The following is a 25,583-nucleotide window of genomic DNA, read 5'->3' on the forward strand; positions in this document are numbered from 1 at the left end:
AAGATTGTTCAAGTGTGCGGGATTTAGAACAGACACACCATTCCCCAAGGCCAGCCCAGCGGCTATGGCCAAACCCCCATGTTTTTGTTCAAACTATTTTTTTCTCTCAACACAAGCAGTGCCTTCCGTTGGGGAAAGCAATTCTGGATCCAGGCTTCAAGAGGTTACCGTGCATTTCACAATAACTTAATGGAAGTTAGTTGGCTGGAAGTTGCTGTGAATTAGTTGCCAGTAGCTCACTGTATCTTCACTGAACTTATCTGATTACAAGATTGCTTAGTAGGTGTCAACTAATGCTATAAGCTTTCTTTGTTGTGAGCACACTTGGGACCTAGCCTCACTTGGCCTCAACCTCTTGGTTGGCAGAAAACTGACCTTCCTTCCACACCATCAGGTCAGTGAGCGTGACAGTGATAAGCCACAGTAAGTTATTGTGAATTTTATAACTTCTTGCAGAAAGCTGACACTAAGTTATTGAAAATCAAACATGAACTTCCCAGTAGCCAACTGTCATTGTTACTGGAAAATAGACATTAACCAGTGCAGCTCTTGATTTTCACAAGCTCTTACAAAGATTGTAGAACTGGGAGTGGACGAATGAGGAGCTCAAACCTTCAACACTTAAACTCGTACAACACTTCCACTACTGGTTGGCTCCCGAGTGGCGCAGTGGTCTAAGCCACAACATCTCAGTACAAGAGGCATCACTGCAGTACCTGGTTTGAAGCCAGGCTGCATCACATCTGGCTGTGATTGGGAGTCCCATAGGACGGTGCACAATTGGCCGGGCTATGGCCGTCATTGTAAATAAGAATTTGTTCTTAACTGACTTTCCAGAATAAAATTGGTTGGCACATTTTAGACCATGCCCCCAAATATGCAAATGTTCCCCTCCTGCACATTGGTAAAAAACATTTTACAACAATAACGCCTTAATACAACTGTAAAAATACTGTATTTCTACTGCCATGCAGCCAGTAACTTATTGTCAAATTACAGGTAATTATTAACAGCATGTGCCATAAGCACATCTGAAGTATCCTAAAAGTATAACTGTAGAACCTGTTATTGATTCTAACTGGAACCAGAGGGTACTTCATGAGGGCTCTAAATGGAACTCAAAAGGGTTCCCCTACAGGGACAAATGACAGAACTCTGTATCCAAAGGCTACTTCATGACAGGGTTCGATGTCAACAACTACAGACCAGTATCCCTTCTTTCTTTTCTCTCCAAAACTCTTGAACGTGCCGTCCTTGGCCAGCTCTCTTGCTATCTCTCTCAGAATGACCTTCTTGATCCTAATCAGTCAGGTTTCAAGACTGGGCATTCAACTGAGACTGCTCTTCTCTGTGTCACGGAGGCTCTCCGCACTGCTAAAGCTAACTCTCTCTCCTCTGCTCTCATCCTTCTAGACCTATCTGCTGCCTTTGACACTGTGAACCATCAGATCCTCCTCTCCACCCTCTCCGAGCTGGGCATCTCCCGGCGCGGCCCACGCTTGGATTGCGTCCTACCTGACAGGTCGCTCCTACCAGGTGGCGTGGCGAGAATCTGTCTCCGCACCACGTGCTCTCACCACTGGTGTCCCCCAGGGCTCTGTTCTAGGCCCTCTCCTATTCTCGCTATACACCAAGTCACTTGGCTCTGTCATATCCTCACATGGTCTCTCATATCATTGCTATGCAGATGACACACAATTAATCTTCTCCTTTCCCCCCTTCTGACAACCAGGTGGCGAATCGCATCTCTGCATGTCTGGCAGACATATCAGTGTGGATGACGGATCACCACCTCAAGCTGAACCTCGGCAAGACGGAGCTGCTCTTCCTCCCGGGGAAGGACTGCCCGTTCCATGATCTCGCCATCACGGTTGACAACTCCCTTGTGTCCTCCTCCCAGAGTGCTAAGAGCCTCGGCATGACCCTGGACAACACCCTGTCGTTCTCCACTAACATCAAGGCGGTGACCCGATCCTGTAGGTTCATGCTCTACAACATTCGCAGAGTACGACCCTGCCTCACACAGGAAGCGGCGCAGGTCCTAATCCAGGCACTTGTCATCTCCCGTCTGGATTATTGCAACTCGTTGTTGGCTGGGCTCCCTGCCTGTGCCATTAAACCCCTACAACTCATCCAGAACGCCGCAGCCCGTCTGGTGTTCAACCTTCCCAAGTTCTCTCACGTCACTCCGCTCTCTCCACTGGCTTCCAGTTGAAGCTCGCATCCGCTACAAGACCATGGTGCTTGCCTACGGAGCTGTGAGGGGAACGGCACCTCCGTACCTTCAGGCTCTGATCAGGCCCTACACCCAAACAAGGGCACTGCGTTCATCCACCTCTGGCCTGCTCGCCTCCCTACCTCTGAGGAAGCACAGTTCCCGCTCAGCCCAGTCAAAACTGTTCGCTGCTCTGGCACCCCAATGGTGGAACAAGCTCCCTCACGACGCCAGGACAGCGGAGTCAATCACCACCTTCCGGAGACACCTGAAACCCCACCTCTTTAAGGAATACCTGGGATAGGATAAAGTAATCCTTCTAACCCCCCCTTAAAAGATTTAGATGCACTATTGTAAAGTGGTTGTTCCACTGGATATTATAAGGTGAATGCACCAATTTGTAAGTCGCTCTGGATAAGAGCGTCTGCTAAATGACTTAAATGTAAAATGTAAATGTAGGTAGAACTTAAAATAGTTCCCCTACAGCAGTGTTTCCCAACCTTTTTCAGTTACTGTACCACCAACCTGAATTCTGCTCTGCCCAGAGTAAAGACACTAATGTACTTTTCCTCTTGCTCAGTTGGGCACCGGGGCCTCCCACCCCTCTTTCTATTCTGGTTAGAGACAGTTTGCGCTGTTCTGTGAAGGGAGTAGTACACAGTGTTGCACAAGATCTTCAGTTTCTTGGCAATTTCTCGCATGAAATAGCCTTCATTTCTCAGAACAAGAATAGACTGATTCAGAAGAAAGGTCTTTGTTTCTGGCCATTTTAAGCCTGTAATTGAACCCACAAATGCTGATGTTCCAGATACTCAACTCGTCTAAAGGCCAGTTTTTTTTATTGCTTCTTTAATTAGGACAAGTTTTCAGCTGTGCTAACATAATTGCAAAAGGATTTTCTAATGATCAATTATCCTTTTAAAATTATAGACTTGGATTAGCTAACAATGTGCCATTGGAACACAGGCCTGATGGTTGCTGATAATGGGCCTCTGTACGCCTATGTAGATATTCCATAAAAAAAATCTGACATTTCCAGCTACAATAGTCTACTACATTTAGTTTAGCTTACTACATTAACAATGTCTATATATAAACACAGGAAATCACATTTTTGACAGCACTGGGCTTTACCTATTTAATAGGATCCCAATTAGCCGATGCCAATTGCGACAGCTACTGGGGTCCGACACCATGAAAAAATACATTACAGACAAAATACTTTACAATTTACATACATTTAAAAACATTAACATGTAGTGTGTTCATCTATCAGTACATACACACAAGGTCACATGGGGGAGAGGAATAGTGCCGTGAGATGTTGCTTTATTTGTTTTTTGAAACCAGGTTCTCTGTTCACTTGCGCTATATAAGATGGAAGGGAGTTCCATGCACTCATGGCTCTGTATAATACTGTATGTTTCCTTGAATTTTTGCTGGACCTGTATGTCCGTGCTGTGTGTAAGTTGACTATGCAAATAACTACGAATTTCCAAACACATTGACTGCGTCACTTGTTTTTATAAGAAACAGTCTTTCCTCAACTCTTAGCCAAGAGAGACTAGCGTGCATAGTATTAACATTAGCCCTCTGAGTGCAAGCCATGCGGTGGCTTTGTTCTGCGCCAGCTGCAACTTAACCAGGTCTTCCTTTGCAGCACATGACCTATGACAAGACAGAAATCAAGATAAGATAAAACTAGAGCCTGCAGGACTTGCTTTGTGGAGTTTGTTACTGGCCACCCATTCCAAAACAGACTGCAACTCTTTGTTAACTTCTATGGGCTACGTGCGGGACACAGCCAGTGAAATATCAGGGCGGCAAATTCAAAAACAACAAAATGTCATAATTGAACTTTCTCAAACATACAACTATTTTACACCATTTTAAAGATACACTTCTCCTTTATGTAACCACATTGTCCGATTTCAAAAAGGCTTTACAGCGAAAGCAAAACATTAGATTATGTTAGGAGAGTACATAGACAAAAATAATCACACAGCCATTTTCCAAGCAAGGACATGTGTCAATAAAACCCAAAACACAGCTAAATGAATCACTAACCTTTGACGATCTTCATCAGATGACACTCTTAGGACATTATGTTACACAATACATGTATGTTTTGTTCGATAAAGTTATTTATATCCAAAAACAGCATTTTACATTGGCGCGTGATGTTCAGATAATGTATTTTCACAAAAACCTCCGGTGAATGTGCACTTCAATTTACAAAAATACTCATCATAAACGTTGACAAAATATATAACAATTATTTATAGAATTATAGATAGACTACTCCTGGATGCAACCGCTTTGTCAGATTTTAAAATAGCTTTACGGAGAAAGCACATTTTTCAATATTCTGAGTACATAGCTGAGCCATCACAGAGAGCTATACAGACACCCGCCAAGTTCGGGGCAATCTAAACTCAGAATTAGTATTAGAAATATTCTCTTACCTTTGCTGATCTTCGTCAGAATACACTCCCAGGACTGCTACTTCCACAAGAAATGTAGTTTTTTTTCAAAATAATACATTTCTATGTGCAAATACCTCCGTTTTGTTTGTGCGTTCAGAGCACTATCCAAAGGTGAGCGCGGTACCAGAGACAAAAAGTCAAAATGTTCCATTACCGTACTTAGAAGCATGTCAAACGCTGTTTAAAATCAATCTTTATGGTATTTTTTACGTAAAATTGTGATAATATTCCAATAGAGTATTTATTCAAGGAGAAAAAGAAGGAACGGCGTGCTCGCGTGACCGTGCATATCCAATCCCTTTGTCCACAGGCAGTCCACTCAGTAACTGAGCTCCTATTATCTGCCCAGTAACAGGAGAAGGCTGAAACAACTTTCTGAAGGCTTTTGACAGCCAATGGAAGCCTTAGGAAGTGCAACGTAACCCCACAGATACTGTATTTTCGAAAGGGACTAGAAAGAATAACTACTATTCTCAGATCCTCCACTTCCTGGTTGACTTTTTCTCAGGTTTTTGCCTGCCATATGAGTTCTGTTATACTCACAGACACCATTCAAACAGTTTTAAAAACTTCTGAGTGTTTTCTATCCAAATCTACTAATAATATGCATATTCTAGTTTCTGGGCCAGAGTAGTAACCTGTTGTTTAAATTGTGTATGTTTTTCATCCGGCCGTGAAAATACTGCCCCCTAGCCCAGACAGGTTAAGGGTTTCAGTGACTTCATTGGCTGTGGTTGCTGATGCATAAATGGTTGAATCATCAGCATAAATGGACACACATGCTTTGTTTAATGCCAGTGGGTGGTCATTGGTAAAAAAATATTTTAAAAACTCATACATCTACTAAGTCCTAAATGAGTAAAGGACATCAACTCAACGTGATTGAGTACACTACTCACCAGCTGTTGATCCCGGATGCCCCAGGAAGCAAATTGCAGGACAGAGTCTGACACTTCTGGAGGGTTCAGCTCCTGTACCTCCCTGGTTCAAAACCCAACATCATTATACAGTCTCCCGTATAGAAACGGCCATTATGGAATAATTGCTTTCTGTTTATTAGTCTACATACATCTTGACAGGTGATACATACCTTGTATGCAGGTTGTATATCAAGTAAGATGCCAGGAAAGAATGCTGGTACACCTAAGGAAAAATCCATATCAGAGAATGTGTTATCATTACATTCATAATCTGTTATTTCTGGTGATGAAAGAGTCTGATTTATTTACCATTATAAAATGTCTTTGCACATCGTATATCTAATATTGTTTTCTTTGTCACAGTTCAACTGTGACCTAAATGGAAAGCTGGACAGGGAATTATTGCATAACTACAACACCATTAAAACTCAATCTATATCCATTGACAGAGCTTTTGGTTGTCATTATGTAAAGAGAGAATGGCTGAGTGGTTCTGTGTGGGTAATCAGTGAGTTAATTTGCATAAAAATCATACATTATGCTGACCCTCGAGCCTATTGATGAATACAGTGGAGACGCTCCACTCGCCTTAACCAGAGCTCAATTGCCCATGGAAATGGAGTCTGCTTAGCTGCTTGTACGAGTCACCCAGCCTTCAATCTTAATTTGGGCTCTCCTGTTTGAGTCGCCCGAGAGAATTTTCACAGAAAAAGATATTGCATCGTCACTGGTCACTCAGACTCACACTCCGATGGCTGTCTACTCTGACACTGATGGGTGACATTTAGCAATGATTTGTTGATAAGATTGTCAATATTTGGCTAGAATGGCTGTGTTAGAGATGTGAGGATAGGCCTCTCAGAGTAACAAAGCCTCTTAACGACTTTGATATGTTTGAGTGAAGGGGAGAGGGGTAAGATTTTGAATTTGTGTGTGGTAGGAGTGGGTTGGGTGTGATAAATGTGAAAGATTACAGTGAGATGAAGAGGTGTATTTGAGCTTTGAAGGAATACTTTAATTTATATTTGACCTGATGAATACTTTGCCTGGAAGCAGGAGTAACACTTCATGTTCAAAATGTCAGTTTTCACCAATGGAAGGACAGTGTAATGACATTTTCTCTGGACGAGTATGCATGAGGATATGAAAAATGTATTTCCATCTTCGACTCAATAAGCAATCCAATAGATATTCACATCTTACTGCTATTATTGCAAAATTGGTGTATTGTTTTAAGTCTATAGGCGTAGCAGGAACACATTTGCATTCAAACTTTGCCTGAATGATTTACTAACCCCAGAAATTGACAATGAACAATAAAAACACACAAGGGAGCAATGTACACTTCACCATGGTAGGTGAGCCATACATGTTTCATAATAGTGAAAATCATTGCTACTCATAGCTCTTAAAATTGGTTTTGCTACATTAACTGCCAAAAAATAGTAATTGTAACAGATATTCAGAGCTTCGAATTCTCAATTCTAAGGGGAAGTATTCAAGTCATGCAAAACATGCATAACACAAGAGGAGAGGTATAATATTAAGATAGGATTTCAGCTTGAAGCAAATGTCCACTTCCTGCTGTTAAAACAGGCAATACTTATCGCTTGGCACAAGCTATCATACTGAGCATGGAGGCTATTACTGCTGCATAGCAGTAGCACTATTATGATGAATTCATAAGACAACTGGAGATGGTGGTGCAAGGGCCAAGCTATAACACTCCATAGACAGGGTGTCAGTGTGATGATAAACACATCTGGCAACATCATCTCAGTGGATATCAGTTCCAGTCTCCATCAAACTATTGTCTCAGGCCTCTTCTCATTATGATATCTTCTATCATGCATGAGGCATCGCAAGTTTGAATTTCACCAAGTAGAAAGAAGTTGAAACGATGCTGCGGTCTCTTTGTGATGAAATGTCACTAGGTACAGATCATCTTGATGACACATTTCTTAGAGCTTTAGCCACAATTTGTCACATTTTAAATAAGTGCTTGATTTGTATTTATATGTATTATGGATCCCCATTAGTTTCTGCCAAGGCAGCAGCTACTCTTCTTGGGGTCCAGCAAAATTATGGCAGTTTATACAATTTTTAAAACATAATACATTCACAGACATCACAACACACTGTGTGCACTCAGGCCCTTACTCCACCACCACCACATATCTACAGTACAAAATCCATGTGTACGTGTGTGTTTAGTGTGCATGTTATCATATGTATGCATGTGTCTGTGCCTATGTTTGTGTTGCTTCGCAGTACCAGCTGTTCCATAAGGTGTATTTGTATGTTTTTTTTTTTCAATCATTTTTTTTTTTACTTGATGTGGAATAGAGTTCCATGTGGTCATGGCTCTATGTAGCACTGTGCGCCTCCCATAGTCTGTTCTGGACTTGGAGACTGAAGAGACCTCTTGTGGCATGTCTTGGGGGGTATGCACGGGTGTCTGAGCTGTGTGACAGCAGTTCAAACAGACAGCTTGGTGCATTCAACGTGTCAGTTCCTCTCATAAAAACAAGTAGTGAAGAAGTCAATCTCTCCTCCACTTTGAGCCAGGAGAGATTGACATGTATATTATTAATATTAGCTCTCTGTACACATCCAAGGGCCAGCCGTGCTGCCCTGTTCTGAGCCAATTGCAACTTTCCTAAGTAATTTTTTTGTGACACCAAACCACACGACTGAACAGTAGTCCAGGTGCAACAAAACCAGGGCATGTAGGACCTGCCTTGTTGATAGTGCTATTAAGAAGGTAGAGCAGTGCTTTTTATTATTGATATACAGTTTACAATCCAGGGTTACTTCAAGCAGTTTAGTCACCTCAACTTGCTAAATTTCTACATTTATTACAAGATTTAGTTGAGGTTTAGTGAAGTATTTGTCCCAAATACAATGCTTTCAGTATTATGAATATTTAGGACTAACTTATTACTTGCCACCCACTCTGAAACTAACTGCAACTCTTTGTTAAGTGTTGCAGTCATTTCAGTCACTGTAGTAGCTGAAATGTATAGAGTTGAGTCATCCGCATACATAGAAACTCTGGCTTTACTCAAAGCCAGTAGCATGTCATTAGTAAAGATTGAAAATAGTAGTCGGCCTAGACAGCTGCCCTGGGGAATTCCTGATTCTACCTGGATTATGTTGGAAAGGCTTCCATTAAAGAATACCCTCTGTTCTGTTACCTGTCTAACTCTATCCACAGTATGGCAGGGGGTGTAAAGCCATAACACATACCTTTTTCCAGCAGCAGACTATGATCAATAATGTAAAAAGCCACACTGAAGTCTAACAAAACAGCCCCCACAATCTTTAGCAAATGTATTTATAAAGGCCTTCTTACATCAGCTGATGTCAAAGTGCTGTACAGAAACCCAGCCTAAAACCTCAAACAGCAAGCAATTCAGGTGTAGAAGCATGGTGGCTAGGAAAAACTCCCTAGAAAAGGCCAGAACCTAGGAAGAAACCTAGAGAGGAACCAGGCTATGAGGGGTGGCCAGTCCTCTTCTGGCTGTGCCGGGTGGAGATTGTAACAGAACATGGCCAAGATGTTCAAATGTTCATAGATGACCAGCTGGGTCTAATAATAATAATAATAATCACAGTGGTTGTTGATAGTGCAACAGGTCAGCACCTCAGGAGTAAATGTCAGTTGGCTTTTCATAGCCGATCATTCAGAGTATCTCTACCGCTCCTGCTGTCTCTAGAGAGTTGAAAACAGCAGGTCTGGGACATGTAGCACATCCGGTGAACAGGTCAGGGTTCCATAGTCGCAGGAAGAACAGTTTAAAACCTCTTGACGGGCTCGTCCCGTATGCGGGACGGACATCCAGCGAAAAAATCCTATCGCCATTAGCATAACGAAATGTAATATATATATTTTTTCAAATATAGGACTATGTCATATCGTTTATAGATACACCTCTCCTGAATCGAACCACGTTGTCCGATTTCAAAAAGGCTTTACAGCAAAAGCAAAACATTAGATTATGTTGGAGGAGTATATCGTAAAAGTAGCCACATAGCCATTTTCCGACCAACCACATGCATCACAAATAACCAAAAAACAGCTAAATGCAGCACTAACCTTTTACAAACTTCATCAGATGACACTCCTAGGACATCATGTTACACAATACATGCATTCTTTTGTTCGATAAAGTTCATATAAAGTTCACGTTGACTAACTATGGATTATTTGGAACCAAACCAACATTTGTTGTTGAAGTAGAAGTCCTGGGAGTGCATTCTGACGAAGAACAGCAAAGGTAATCCAATTTTTCTTATAGTAAATCTGAGTTTGGTGAGTACCAAACTTGGTGGGTGTCAAAATAGCTAGCCTGTGATGGCCGGGCTATCTACTCAGAATATTGCAAAATGTGCTTTCACCGAAAAGCTATTTTAAAATCGGACACTGCGATTGCATAAAGGAGTTCTGTATCTATAATTCTTAACCTGTTGGGGGTAGGGGGCAGTATTTACACGGCCGGATACAAAACGTACCTGATTTAATCTGGTTATTACTACTGCCCAGAAACTAGAATATGCATATAATTATTGGCTTTGGATACAAAACACCCTAAAGTTTCTAAAACTGTTTGAATGGTGTCTGTGAGTATAACAGAACTCATATGGCAGGCAAAAACCTGAGAAGATTCCTTACAGGAAGTGCCCTCTCTGACCATTCCTTGAGCTTCTTGTCTCTGTTTATTGAAGACTGAGGATCTTTGCTGTAACGTGACACTTCCTACGGCTCCCATAGGCTCTCAGAACCCGGGAAAAAGCTGAATGATATCGAGGCAGCCCCTGGCTGAAACACATTATCGCCTTTGGCAAGTGGCCGATCAGAGGACAATGGGCTTAGTCGCTTGCACGAGTCGACCCCATGCTTTATTTTCTTTCGTCTTTTTACCTAAACGCAGATTCCCGGTCGGAATATTATCGCTTTTTTACGAGAAAAATTGCATAAAAATTGATTTTAAACAGCGGTTGACATGCTTCGAAGTACGGTAATGGAATATTTAGAATTTTTTTGTCACGAAATGCGTCGTGCTCGTCACCCTTCTTTACCATTTGGATAGTGTCTTGAACGCACGAACAAAACGCCGCTATTTGGATATAACTATGGATTATTTTGAACCAAACCAACATTTGTTATTGAAGTAGAAGTCCTGGGAGTGCATTCTGACGAAGAACACCAAAGGTAATAACATTTTTCTTATAGTAAATCGGACTTTGGTGAGTGCTAAACTTGCTGGGTGTCTAAATAGCTAGCCCTGTGATGCCGGGCTATCTACTGAGAATATTGCAAAATGTGCTTTCACCGAAAAGCTATTTTAAAATCGGAAATATCGAGTGCATAGAGGAGTTCTGTATATATAATTCTTAAAATAATTGTTATGCTTTTTGTGAACGTTTATCGTGAGTAATTTAGTACATTTTTAGTAAATTCACCGGAAGTTTGCGTGGGGTATGCTAGTTCTGAACGTCACATGCTAATGTAAAAAGCTGGTTTTTGATATAAATATGAACTTGATTGAACAAAACATGCATGTATTGTATAACATAATGTCCTAGGGTTGTCATCTGATGAAGATCATCAAAGGTTAGTGCTGCATTTAGCTGTGGTCTGGGTTTATGTGACATTATATGCTAGCTTGAAAAATGGGTGTCTGATTATTTCTGGCTGGGTACTCTGCTGACATAATCTAATGTTTTGCTTTCGTTGTAAAGCCTTTTTGAAATCGGACAGTGTGGTTAGATTAACGAGAGTCTTGTCTTTAAAATGCTGTAAAATAGTCATATGTTTGAGAAATTGAAGTAATAGCATTTCTAAGGTATTTGAATAACGCGCCACAGGATTCCACTGGCTGTTACGTAGGTGGGACGATTTCGTCCCGCCGACCCTAGAGAGGTTAAAATAATTTATTTTTTTTGTGAACGTTTATCGTGAGTAATTTAGTAAATTCACCGGAAGTGTTCGGTGGGAATGCTAGTTCTGAACGTCACATGCTAATGTAAAAAGCTGGTTTTTGATATAAATATGAACTTGATTGAACAAAACATGCATTTATTGTATAACATAATGTCCTAGGAGTGTCATCTGATGAAGATCATCAAAGGTTAGTGCTGCATTTAGCTGTGGTTTTGGTTTTTGTGACATATGCTAGCTCGAAAAATGGGTGTCTGATTATTTCTGGCTGGGTACTCTGCTGACATAATCTAATGTTTTGCTTTCGTTGTAAAGCCTTTTTGAAATCGGACAGTGTGGTTAGATAAAGGAGAGTCTTGTCTTTAAAATGGTGTAAAATAGTCATATGTTTGAAAAATGGAAGTTTTCCGATTTTCGAGGAATTTGTAATTCGCGCCACGCCCTATCATTGGATATTGGAGTGGTGTTCCGCTAGCGGAACGTCTAGATGTAAGAGGCTAGAGCTAACCGCTTTGCGGAATCCACACCAAAACAAGTTCTGTATTCGTATTTAATGAATAGCGGTTTTGTTTTAATCAAAAACAACAAACCGAGTGTTTTCCATCAGACATTGATGTGTGGGGTGTGTCCATAAATCTGGAAAGAGTCAAAGGTCATTCCATCCCCTATGGACCATCAATCACTGGTCCTAAAAGTAGTCCTTTAAGCTTGCTGCCTCAGGCACTCCAGCAATTCTGTTAAAAAGACAATATTCCACAAATATAAACTGTAATGTAAAGTGGTTGCTCAACTAAAAGTTTAGCGATTATGCTGCCGGACATTTTGGTTTAGTACGGTACCCTGTGTCCCTACTTCATTGCTCCAGACCATTGCAAAGGGGAGTTAGAGCACTGATTATGTCAGAGACGTCGTAAGAATTGGACCAAGGTGCAGCGGTAACGTGTATGCACATCTTCTTTATTAAATAAAAGAAGGAAAAAACAAACAAAACACGTATACAAACGCAACGAACGACACTAACAGACCTGTCAGACGAACATACACTAAACAGGCGACAACTACCCACAAATCCCAATACAAAAACATCCCTATACATAGGACCTTCAATCAGAGGTAACGAGGAACAGCTGCCTCCAATTGAAGGTCCATCAAAACCCTAAACATAGAACTAAAAGGACTAGACTAGAACATAGAAATAACTAACATAGAACATAAACCAACAAACCCCGGAACACAAACCAAACACCCCTCTACCTAAATACATAGCCCGAACCACATAAAACAAACACCCCCTGTCATGTCCTGACCAAACTACAATAACAAATAACCCCTTTACTGGTCAGGACGTGACAGATTATGCTTTTGGGTCACAAGGCACTACTGTGTCTCTAACTGACAATGAATGGGGGACATAAACCAAATAGAAACTGATAATTGTGCACGACTTCAAAATTAAATTTAAATTAACTGAATGATGATGATGAAGGTGATTGAATTTAGAACAATAGTCTAAGAATTGCGATTCCTCTGTCCTGCACGCGCACACCCGGAAAAACAATTATTTTTTGGTTTCTACTCGTCAGTATTACTTACTTAAGCTGTTACACTAAGGTTTTTAGAGACACTTAGACTACAATTAGTTGTGGAAATGTTAGGATTTTTTTTGCTCTTACTGTAGTAGTGTAGCCTACTCCCGACCAATCATGTTGTAAAGCACCCGAGTGGCGCAGCGGTCTAAGACACTGCATCGCAGTGCAAACTGCAATACTACAGATGCTGGTTCAATTGCCCCCCCCCTTAACATGTAGTTTTAACCTCACACTTGATGTTAAGGAAATCCCCAAGTTATGGAAATCTGCTTTTGTACTGGCTCTCCTGAAAGGTGGAGATCCTTCGCTACTTGACAACTATCGACCCATATCAAAATTGTCTGTACTGTCAAAGGTACTGGAGTCCTTAGTAGGCAGCTAAAGGCCTACTTCCAAGAAAACAACATCTTAAATTGAATGCAATCAGGTTTTAGGTCTGGCCACAGTACTTGTTTCAGCAACATTGAAGGTTTTAAATGACATCCACTGTGCTCTTGATAAGAAGTTACATTGTGTGTCTGTCTTTATTAATTTGTCAAAGGCTTTTGACACCGTGGACTATGCTGTGTTAGTGCAAAGTTTAAGTTGTTGTGGAATTACTGGTCATGCTCTAGATTGGTTTATAAATTACCTATCAAATCGTACACACTGTGTAATGGCAGATGGTTGTAAATCCATAGAGGTGTGCTCAGGTGTTCCGCAAGGTTCTATTTTTGTACCACTGTTCATTTTGCATATCAACAACATTGGGGATCTTATTGAAACAGTGGATGTTCATTTTCATGCAGATACTGTTCTTTATTCAAGTGGTAGTAGTTTATCTTTAGCTTTTGAAAATGCCCAAAGAGCATTTAACGTCACACAGCAGAATCTGTATGATTTAAAGCTGGTTCTAAATTCAGGTAAAACAAAATGCATGGTATTTTCAAATGCCAGGCATGTTACTAATCATGTCATTGCTACATTGGCTGGACATACTATAGAGCAAGTTAAAGTGTACACATTTTTGGGTGTATGGGTTGATAAGCTGAGCTTCACTGTGCATGTAGAGAACTTGATAAGGAAGCTCTTGCTGAGAATAGGTTTTTATTACCGGCATAAGTCTTGTTTTTCTTTTGCGGCCAGGAAGGAGCTAGTACGATGTACATTACTGCCGGTTTTCAATTTTAGTGATAATATATATATGCAGACCTCAGCCACTACCATGAGAGCACTTGATTCAGTGTATCATGCAGCCCTCCGGTCCATTACAAATCAAAAATGTCTAACACATCATTGTGATCTCTACAGCGCTGTTGGCTGGTTGTCATTGACCTTGCAAAGGCTTAAACACTGGTATACACTGATTTATAGGGCCATATTGGGTAAAATGCCATTTTATCTCTGTTCTTTTTTTAGTCAGGTCGGTAAATAAATATTAATTCCGGTCCCATTCTCATTTGCTTCTAACATTACCAAAAACTGGAACAGGTCATGGTAGAAATAGTTTTAGTTACTTAGCTCCGTGGTCCTGGAATTCTCTCCTTTAACATTTTCAAATTTGATCTAGTTTCGGTGGAGTTCAAACACTTGATCTGTGTGTGTATCTATCTATCTATCTATCTATCTATCAGATATATATATCTATATCTCTCTCTCTCTCTCTCTCTCTCTCTCTCTCTCTCTCTATATATATATATCTATCTCTATATATCTATCTCTATATATCTATATATATATATATCTATCTCTATATATCTATCTCTATATATCTATCTCTATATATCTCTATCTATATATCTATATATCTATCTCTATCTATATATATATATATATCTATCTCTATCTATCTTCTATATATCTATATATCTATATATCTATCTCTCTCTCTATATATATATATCTATATATCTATCTCTATATATCTCTCTCTCTCTCTCTCTATATATATATCTATATATCTCTCTATATCTATCTATCTATCTATCTCTATATATCTATATATCTATATATCTATCTCTCTCTCTATATATATATATATATCTATATATCTATCTCTATATATCTATCTATCTATCTATCTATATATATATATATATATATATATATATATATATATATATATATATATCATAGAAGAGTGTAATTGTCTTTGGGCCAGCTGTTTTTAGTCAAAACTTTTGTGTTTAACGTAAAAAAAAAAATGTTGTGCTGTATGTGTGTTTCTAGTTTAGTTTAATGCTGAGTTAGTGTACGTAAGTTGTTTTGTCTCAAACGTTGTTCCCCCTGCTGCTATTGGACCAGGTCTCTCTTGGAAAAGAGATGTTAACTCAATGAGAAAAACCTGTATAAATAAAGGTAAGAAAAATAAAAAAAATACACGTGCCGGCCGCGACCGGGAGACCCATGAGGCGACAGGTAGGCTTTTGGTTTCTCTCTCTAAAAACAGAAAAATAATTCTAATAAATAAACCTGCTTTATTTACAAATTAGTAACAATGTCTCACCCCATGTTCAAGAATGGCCTTTTTCCTCGCTGACTTTAGGTTATTTGAAAACTAAATCTCCTAAATATCGTAATTTTTTTTAAACAAGCCATAGAAAGTTGGTTGTAATTTCAGTTTAATCCACCAGAAGACAGAACAAATAATACAACAAATATTGTGGTTAAACTCAAATATACTAATTGATAAAAAAAACTATCAATTGGAACCTTTAACAAGTGGAAGGGGGAAGTATTATTATTATTATTAACCCTGTTTTTCACAAGCGTAGCAGGCTGTGAATTCCGCAAACAACATTTCTAGGATGGGCTATTAGCAGGACAATATATAGGTCATATTGATCATGGCTCCCGAGTGTTGCAGTGGTCTAAGGCACTGCATCTCCGTGAAAGAGGAATCACTACAGTCCCTGGTTTGAATCCAGGCTGTATCCAACCGTGATTGGGAGTACCATAGGGCTGCGCACAATTATCAATTAATTTAGATTTATATAAAAGCCCCTTTAGATATACTCACAAATCAAATCAAATCAAGATTTGCCCGAACAAAAAATGACCCTTAGGATTATAAGTTAATATCTCCAATCCCCCGAATCTAATTATTGGCGGAGTCACGTCATTGAGAAAAATATTTTTCTATATGTTGTCTACGGTAGGCCTACAGTATGAGTTTCACTAGTGTTGAGTAATGTGCTGTTAAGTGCTGTTAAGTTGTGTAATCATATTGAAGTTAGAAGCAATAGGATTTGAAGCAATTGCCTACCCACGTATGGGCAACTATTTCAGCACCGTTTCACACTCTAAGACAAGCATGGGGACTGTTCTTGATAAATCAATGAGATTTTTATTTTCACTGTATCTCCGTTTGGGTATTGGTTAGAATACAATTAGGTTGAACACTGAGCTGATGAGCAAGCACCAACCTTTTGAAGGTCTTAGCAGAATTGTTGAACAACAGGGTTTTATATTTTGACTAAGTTGATGTCCCAGGGAGAGTTAGTTCAAAAGTTTGGGGTCACTTAGAATTTCTTGTTTCTGTCTTCTAATGGCACGTTGGGTTAGCTAATCCAAGTTGATCATTTTAAAAGGCTAGTTGATCATTAGAAAACCCTTTTGCAACACCAGTCTCAACGTCAACAGTGAAGAGGCGACTCCGGAATGCTGGCCTTATAGGCAGAGTTCCTCTGTCCAGCGTGTGCTCTTTTTCCCATCTTATTTTTGTTGGCCAGTCTGAGATATGGCTTTTTCTTTGCTACTTTGCCTAGAAGGTCAGCATCCCGGAGTCGCCTCTTCACTGTTGATGTTGAGACTGGTGTTTTGTGGGTACTATTTAATGAAGCTGCCAGTTGAGGACTTGAGGCATCTTTCTCAAACTAGACACTAATGTACTTGTCCTCTTGCTCAGTTCTGCACTGGGGCCTCCCACTCATCTTTCTATTCTGGTTAGAGCCAGTTTGCGCTGTTCCTTGAAGGGAGTAGTACAGTGTTGTATGAGCTCTTCAGTTTCTTGCCAATTTCTTGAATGGAATGGCCTTCATTTCTCAGAACAAGAATAGACTGTAATCAAACCCACAAATGCTGATGCTCCAGATACTCAACTAGTCTAAAGAAGGCCAGTTTTATTGCTTCTTTAATCAGTACAACAATTTTCAGCTGTGCTAACATAATTGCAAAAGGGTTTTCTAATGATCAATTAGCCTTTTAAAATGATAAACTTGGATTAGCTAACACAATGTGCCATTGGAACACAGGAGTGATAGTTGCTGATAAATGGGCCTCTGTTCGCCTATGTAGATATTCCATTCAAAATCTGCCGTTTCCAGCTACAAGTAATTTACTACATTAACAATGTCTACACTGTATTTCTGATCAATTTGATGTTATTTTAAATGGACAAAATAAATTCCTTTTCTTTCAAAGGACATTTCTAAGTGACTCCAAACTTTTGAAGTGTGGAAAGAAATATGGAAACAATGGCTAACATTGAGAGATTTATTCACCTCTGAATCTACTGTACAGATCTGTTGAGAATGTGTGTATTTTTGATACTCACTCCAATTAATAGAAATATAACCTTTTATCATTATAGTATTACCATACAAAGTGGATTGTACAACCCAGAATGAAGGGTTTGAAATGAAGTCTTTTTTTGTTTTGATTTCCCTTACTTTAAAAGAGTATAGAATATTTTGATAGAAGCTAAAATCTAAATGCGTACATTAAAATGTAATGATTATCACCCAAGTGATAAGAGGATGGAATGTAATGGTAATGTTAATGTTTGTGCTTTTCTTTTAACTAATTTCTGTCTTCTATTCATGTGCTTTTCTAATAACCAATTTCTGTGTTCATGCAATTGACTGATTTAACAAATCCTCACTATCAGTATCTGCAATTTGGCAGTATGCCCAGACCTTGTTTTGAGAACGAACTAAATACATCTAAGTTTCAAGGTCTCAACTTAGTCTCAGCTTAGAGAGACATTGACTCCACACTAATTAATGATCAATATACTGAAGTGCCATACAGACTGGGGTTGCTTCCTTGTGGGGCTATAGCACATCTATCACTCCAATGCCAATTGCTAAATTGTAATTACTTCACCACTATGGCCTATTTATTGCCTTACCTCCTTACTTAATTTGCACACACTGTATACAGATTTTCTATTGTGTTATTGACTGTACGTTTGTTTATCCCATGTTTAACTCTGTTTTTGTCGCACTGCTTTGCTTTATCTTGGCCAGGTCGCAGTTGTAAATGAGAACTTGTTCTCAAAACGCTATTACACATTGGCAATCATTGTCTACTGTCAGTATTCCTACTGTAGCAGCATTGTGTAGAATATAAGACATCTCACAGACACGTTAGTTGCTATCTACAACAGGTATAGGTATCTTAAGACTAATATGAGTCAAGCCAAAGTCATTCCTTTACTCTACGCATAAAAACATTTCTCCAGTTTTGCTCATAATGAGGCACTGAGGCTAGTTAGGCTTCACTAGCTAGCTATAACGTTAGACTACTGTACATTTTAGGTATAGCAAGCACAGCTAGCTAACTAGGCTTGTAGTGGTTCTAGCCAGTCCTGTTATGGAGGAATCCATCACCAAATTGTACTGTACAACACTGCCTTGATTAAAAGAGCTTATATTGCTAGCTAGCTACTGACAGCCAAACAACTTACTCGTTTGTAATTTATCATCCTGAGTCCAGGTCCAGCTGGTCTAGGCTGCCACCCACCACTGCTTGCTGGTCTTGCGATTTATTTTCTCGGCATCACAACTCCTCTCCAATGTATTCATGCTCAAATAAACCTCTAAACTAGTACCGCCCCCTTTGTGAAAACCCTGCCTTCTAAGGGGGGAACAAGGAAGTATGACTCCCGTCAAGCTGTAGTCTTTATAAACCAGGGTCAACAACGACCAGAGTCAACAACGATAAGAACATGGTTGAGACAAGTCCAATGGCTCTATTGAACAAGGACAACCATATCTACTCACATGATTGTGCAATCAGGGAAACAAAGGCCACAACAACTGCTACAAAACATGACTCAAATCATTTTTAGATCAGACAGCAGGCTCAATCAACCAGTGACGTCATTGGTTGGTCTCTCCCGGCACAAATTCTAAAATACAGCTATAGTGCATAATTATGTCTGAAACACCCTCTCATCACTCATAATTATGTAGATAGACTGGAAATACACCCCAAATAGTGTCTAGCAGTGAAGGTTCCCTTTAACTGGAACAGAACATGGAAAAATATGACCTTGGCATCCTGTAATCCAAACCAATTTTATACATTTTTAATTTGTTCACAGACTGCATTTAAGACCAAGGAAACGTTTTACGATGAAATTGGCCCCAACTTCCAACTATTCACTGTGTCCCCTAAATCAGGTAGGCACATTCTTCACATGATCTGTGAGTGTCCTGTAGTTAAATGCTTCTTGGGAAAAGCTACAAAATTAATTTTGAAGTGCATGAATTTACATAATACGCATCCTTCCTGGTAGTCCAAAAAAGTAAAATGCATTAACATTCTGAGACCCATAAGATTTTCAGAGTTCCACAGTGTCATATCATTACTGGCACCTCAATGAAAAAGTTGACATGGCACTGTAACATGGTCAGGATATATAATGTCCCTTTAGCTCTTAGGGGACCTTCTCTCAGGACAGCAAGCACATATGCCACAGGCTCTTGAATATTTCATAAAAGTACAGCAAACTTTAGCAATTGTTATTTCCTGCAGTGCCATCACTAGTCAGTAATGAAGACTATATGCTGGCTTCATACAGAATGTTCTGCTCAACTACTAACAACCTGTTTCCCACTTTAGAACTGAAGTCAAGCAAAGACAGAGGACTTGACAAAGCACAATGTGGATACGCTAAGCGTTTAGGTCAGAATCCTGACTTGAGATCCACTTGGTAAGTAGAGTTTTTGCACATCTTCCATTTAAATAAATGCATGTTTTATTTAACACTAAACCAACTGGGCCTTGTGGCTCAGTTGGTAGAGCATGGTGTTTGCAACGCCAGGATCGTAGGTTCGATTCCCACGGGGGACCAGTACGGAGAAAAAAATGTATTAAATGTATCAAATCAAAATCAAATCTCTTTATATAGCCCTTCGTACATCAGCTGATATCTCAAAGTGCTGTACAGAAACCCAGCCTAAAACCCCAAACAGCAAGCAATGCATGTGAAAGAAGCACGGTAGCTAGGAAAAACTCACTAGAAAGGCCAAAAACCTAGGAAGAAACCTAGAGAGGAACCAGGCTATGAGGGGTGGCCAGTCCTCTTCTGGCTGTGCAGGGTGGATATTATAACAGAACATGGTCAAGATGTTAAAATGTTCATAAATGACCAGCATGGTCAAATAATAATAATCATAGTAGTTGTCGAGGGTGCAACAAGCACGTCTGGTGAACAGGTCAGGGTTCCATAGCTGCAGGCAGAACAGTTGAAACTGGAGCAGCACCACGGCCAGGTGGACTGGGGACAGCAAGGAGTCATCATACCAGGTAGTCCTGAGGCATGGTCCTAGGGCTCAGGTCCTCTGAGAGAAAGAGAGCATTAGAGAGAGCATATTTAAATTCACACAGGACACTGGATAAGACAAGAGAAATACTCCAGATGTAACAGACTGACCCTAGCCCCCCGACACATGAACTACTGCAGCATAAATACTGGAGGCTGAGACAGGAGGGATCAGAAGACACTGTGGCCCCATCCGATGATACCCCCGGACAGGGCCAAACAGGCAGGATATAACCCCACCCACTTTGCCAAAGCACAGCCCCCACACCACTAGAGGGATGTCTCCAACCACCAACTTACCGTCCTAAGACAAGGCCGAGTATAGCCCACAACGATCTCCGCCATGGCACAACCCAAGGGGGGGGCGCAAACCCAGACAGGAAGACCACGTCAGTGACTCAACCCACTCAAGTGACGCACCCCTCGCATGGAAGAACACCAGTAAGCCAGTGACTCAGCCCCTGTAAAAGGGTTAGAGGCAGAGAATCCCAGTGGAAAGAGGGGAACCGGCAAGGCAGAGACAGCAAGGGCGGTTCGTTGCTCCAGCCTTTCCGTTCACCTTCACACTCCTGGGCCAGACTATACTTAATCATAGGACCTACTGAAGAGATAAGTCTTCAGTAAAGACTTAAAGGTTGAGACTGAGTCTGCGTCTCTCACATGAATAGGCAGACCATTCCATAAAAATGGAGCTCTATAGGAGAAAGCCCTACCTCCAGCCGTTTGCTTAGAAATTCTAGGGACAATTAGGAGGCCTGCGTCTTGTGACCGTAGCGTACGTGTAGGTATGTACGGCAGGACCAAATCGGAAAGATAGGTAGGAGCAAGCCCATGTAATGCTTTGTAGGTTAGCAGTAAAACCTTGAAATCAGCCCTTGCCTTAACAGGAAGCCAGTGTAGGGAGGCTAGCACTGGAGTAATATGATCACATTTTTTGGTTCTAGTCAGGATTCTAGCAGCCGTATTTAGCACTAACTGAAGTTTGTTTAGTGCTTTATCCGGGTAGCCGGAAAGTAGAGCATTGCAGTAGTCCAGCCTAGAAGTAACAAAAGCATGGATACATTTTTCTGCGTCATTTTTGGACAGAAAGTTTCTGATTTTTTGCAATGTTACGTAGATGGAAAAAAGCTGTCCTTGAAACAGTCTTGATATGTTCTTCAAAAGAGAGATCAGGGTCCAGAGTAACGCCGAGGTCCTTCACAGTTTTATTTGAGACGACTGTACAACCATCCAGATTAATTGTCAGATTCAACAGAAGATCTCTTTGTTTCTTGGGACCTAGAACAAGCATCTCTGTTTTGTCCGAGTTTAAAAGTAGAAAGTTTGCAGCCATCCACTTCTTTATGTCTGAAACACAGGCTTCTAGCGAGGGCAATTTTGGGGCTTCACCATGTTTCATTGAAATGTACAGCTGTGTGTCGTCTGCATAGCAGTGAAATTTAACATTATGTTTTCGAATGACATCCCCAAGAGGTAAAATATATAGTGAAAACAATGGTGGTCCTAAAACGGAACCTTGAGGAACACCGAAATTTACAATTGATTTGTCAGAGGACAAACCCTTCACAGAGACAAACTGATATCTTTCCGACAGATAAGATCTAAACCAGGCCAGAACTTGTCCTTGTAGACCAATTTGGGTTTCCAATCTCTCCAAAAGAATGTGGTGATCGATGGTATCAAAAGCGGCACTAAGATCTAGGAGCACGAGGACAGATGCAGAGCTTCGGTCTGACGTCATTAAAAGGTCATTTACCACCTTCACAAGTGCAGTCTCAGTGCTATGATGGGGTCTAAAACCAGACTGAAGCGTTTCGTATACATTGTTTGTCTTCAGGAAGGCAGTGAGTTGCAGTGCAACAGCTTTTTCTAACATTTTTGAGAGGAATGGAAGATTCGATATAGGCCGATAGTTTTTTTATAATTTCTGGGTCAAGATTCGGCTTTTTCAAGAGAGGCTTTATTACTGCCACTTTTAGTGAGCTTGGTACACATCCGGTGGATAGAGAGCCGTTTATTATGTTCAACATAGGAGGGCCAAGCACAGGAAGCAGCTCTTTCAGTAGTTTAGTTGGAATAGGGTCCAGTATGCAGCTTGAGGGTTTGGAGGCCATGATTATTTTCATCATTGTGTCAAGAGATATAGTACTAAAACACTTTAGTATCTCCCTTGATCCTAGGTCCTGGCAGAGTTGTGTAGACTCAGGACAATGGAGCTTTGGAGGAATACCCAGATTTAAAGAGGAGTCCGTAATTTGCTTTCTAATGATCATGATCTTTTCCTCAAAGAAGTTCATACATTTATTACTGCTGAAGTGAAAGCCATCCTCCATTTGCGAAGGCTGCTTTTTAGTCAGCTTTGTGACAGTATCAAAAAGAAATTTCAGATTGTTCTTATTTTCCTCAATTAAGTTGGAAAAATAGGATGATCGAGCAGCAGTGAGGGCTCTTCGATACTGCACGGTACTGTCTTTCCAAGCTAGTCGGAAGACTTCCAGTTTGGTGTGGCGCCATTTCCATTCCAATTTTCTGGAAGCTTGCTTCAGAGCTCGTGTATTTTCTGTATACCAGGGAGCTAGTTTCTTATGACAGATGTTTTTAATTTTTAGGGGTGCAACTGCATCTAGGGTATTGCGCAAGGTTAAATTGAATTCCTCGGTTAGGTGGTTAACTGATTTTTGTCCTCTGACGTCCTTGGGTAGGCAGAGGGAGTCTGGAAGGGCATCAAGGAATCTTTGGGTTGTCTGAGAATTTATAGCACGACTTTTAATGCTCCTTGGTTGGGGTCTGAGCAGATTATTTGTTGCGATTGCAAACGCAATAAAATGGTGGTCCGATAATCCAGGATTATGAGGAAAAACATTAAGATCCACAACATTTATTCCATGGGACAAAACTAGGTCCAGAGTATGACTGTGGCAGTGAGTAGGTCCAGAGACATGTTGGACAAAACCCACTGAGTCGATGATGGCTCCGAAAGCCTTTTGGAGTGGGTCTGTGGACTTTTCCATGTGAATGTTAAAGTCACCAAAAATTAGAATATTATCTGCTATGACTTCAAGATCCGATAGGAATTCAGGGAACTCAGTGAGGAACACTGCATATGGCCCAGGAGGCCTGTAAACAGTAGCTATAAAAAGTGAGTGAGTAGGCTGCATAGATTTCATGACTAGAAGCTCAAAAGACGAAAACGTCATTGTTTTTTTTTTGTAAATTGAAATTTGCTATCGTAAATGTTAGCAACACCTCCGCCTTTGCCGGATGCACGGGGAGTATGGTCACTAGTGTAACCAGGGGGTGAGGCCTCATTTAACACAGTAAATTCATCAGGCTTAAGCCATGTTTCAGTCAGGCCAATCACATCAAGATTATGATCAGTGATTAGTTAATTGACTATAACTGCCTTGGAAGTGAGGGATCTAACATTAAGTAACCCAATTTTGAGATGTGAGGTATCACAATCTCTTTCAATAATGGCAGGAATGGAGGAGGTCTTTATACTAGTGAGATTGCTAAAGCGAACACCGCCATTTTTAATTTTGCCCAACCTAGATCGAGGCACAGACACGGTCTCAATGGGGAAAGCTGAGCTACTGTAAGTAAGTATGCATTCACTACTGTAAGTCACTCTGGATAAGAGCGTCTGCTAAATGACTAAAATGTAATGTAATGTAAGCTAATGAACAGTCATTTTATTTGGTAGCATTGCCTTTACATTGTTTAACTTGGGTCAAACGTTTCAGGTAAGTTGGGTGAATTTTGGCCCAATTCCTTCTGACAGAGCTGGTGTAACTGAGTCAGGATTGTAGGCCTCCTTGCTCTCCCACACATTTTCTATGGGATAGAGGTCAGGGCTTTGTGATGGCCACTACAATACCTTGACTTTGTTGTCCTTAAGCCATTTTGCCACAACTTTGGAAGTATGCTTGGGGTCATTGTCCATTTGGTAGACAAAATTTGCGACCAAGCATTAACTTCCTGACTGTCTTGAGTTGTTGCTTCAATATATCCACATAATTTTACTTCCTCATGATGCCATCTATTTAGTGAAGTGCACCAGTCCCTCCTGCAGCAAAGCACCCCCACAACATGATGCTTCTACCTACGTGCTTCACAGTTGGGATGGTGTTCTTCGGCTTGCAAGCCTCCCCCTTTTTCCTTCAAACATAACGATGGTCATTATGGCCAAACAGTTATATTTTTGTTTCATCAGATCAGAGGACATTTCTCCAAAAAGTACGATCTTTGTCCCCATGTGCAGTTGCAAACAGTAGTCTGTCTTTTTTATGTCAGTTTTGGAGCAGTGGCATCTTCCTCGCAAAGCGGCTTTTCAGGTTTTGTCAATATAGGACTCGTTTTACTGTGGATATAGATACTTTTGTACCCGTTTCCTCCAGCATCTACACAAGGTCCTTTGCTGTTCTGGGATTGATTTGCACTTTTCGCACAAAAGTACATTCATCTCTAGGAGACAGAACACATCTCCATCCCGAGTGGTATGACGGTTGCGTGGTTCCATGGTGTTTATACTTGCGTACTATTGTTTGTACAGATGAACGTGGTACTGTCAGGGGTTTGGAAATTGCTCCCAAGGATGAACCAGACTTGTAGAGGTCTACAATTCTTTTCTGAGGTCTTGGCTGATTTATTTTGATTTTCCTATGATGTCAAGCAAAGAGGCACTGAGTTTGAAGGTAAGCCTTGAAATACATCCACAGGTACACCTCCAATTGACTCAAATGATGTCAATTAGCCTATCAGAAGCTTCTAAAGCCATGACATCATTTTCTAGAATTTTCCAAGCTGTTTAAAGGCAGTCAATTTAGCGTATGTAAACTTCTGACCAACTGGAATTGTGATACAGGGAATTATAAGTGAAATAATCTGTTTGTAAACAA

At 40.5% G+C, this 25,583-nt stretch overlaps 1 protein-coding gene across 1 annotated transcript in view; it reads right to left on the reverse strand.

The window, feature by feature from the left end:
- LOC123729587 (inactive dipeptidyl peptidase 10-like) overlaps positions 1-25,583 on the reverse strand; it is a 207,426-nt gene that overhangs the window by 109,768 nt on the left and 72,075 nt on the right. The window contains exons 6-7 of the mRNA XM_045704877.1: positions 5,792-5,844; positions 5,601-5,682 (exon numbers count right to left, since the gene is read on the reverse strand). Coding sequence (XP_045560833.1) covers positions 5,601-5,682; positions 5,792-5,844 — 135 coding nt within the window. The remainder of the gene's footprint in view (positions 1-5,600; positions 5,683-5,791; positions 5,845-25,583) is intronic.

This window comes from Salmo salar, chromosome ssa21, assembly GCF_905237065.1.
Source record: "Salmo salar chromosome ssa21, Ssal_v3.1, whole genome shotgun sequence".
Taxonomy (NCBI): Eukaryota; Metazoa; Chordata; class Actinopteri; order Salmoniformes; family Salmonidae; genus Salmo; species Salmo salar.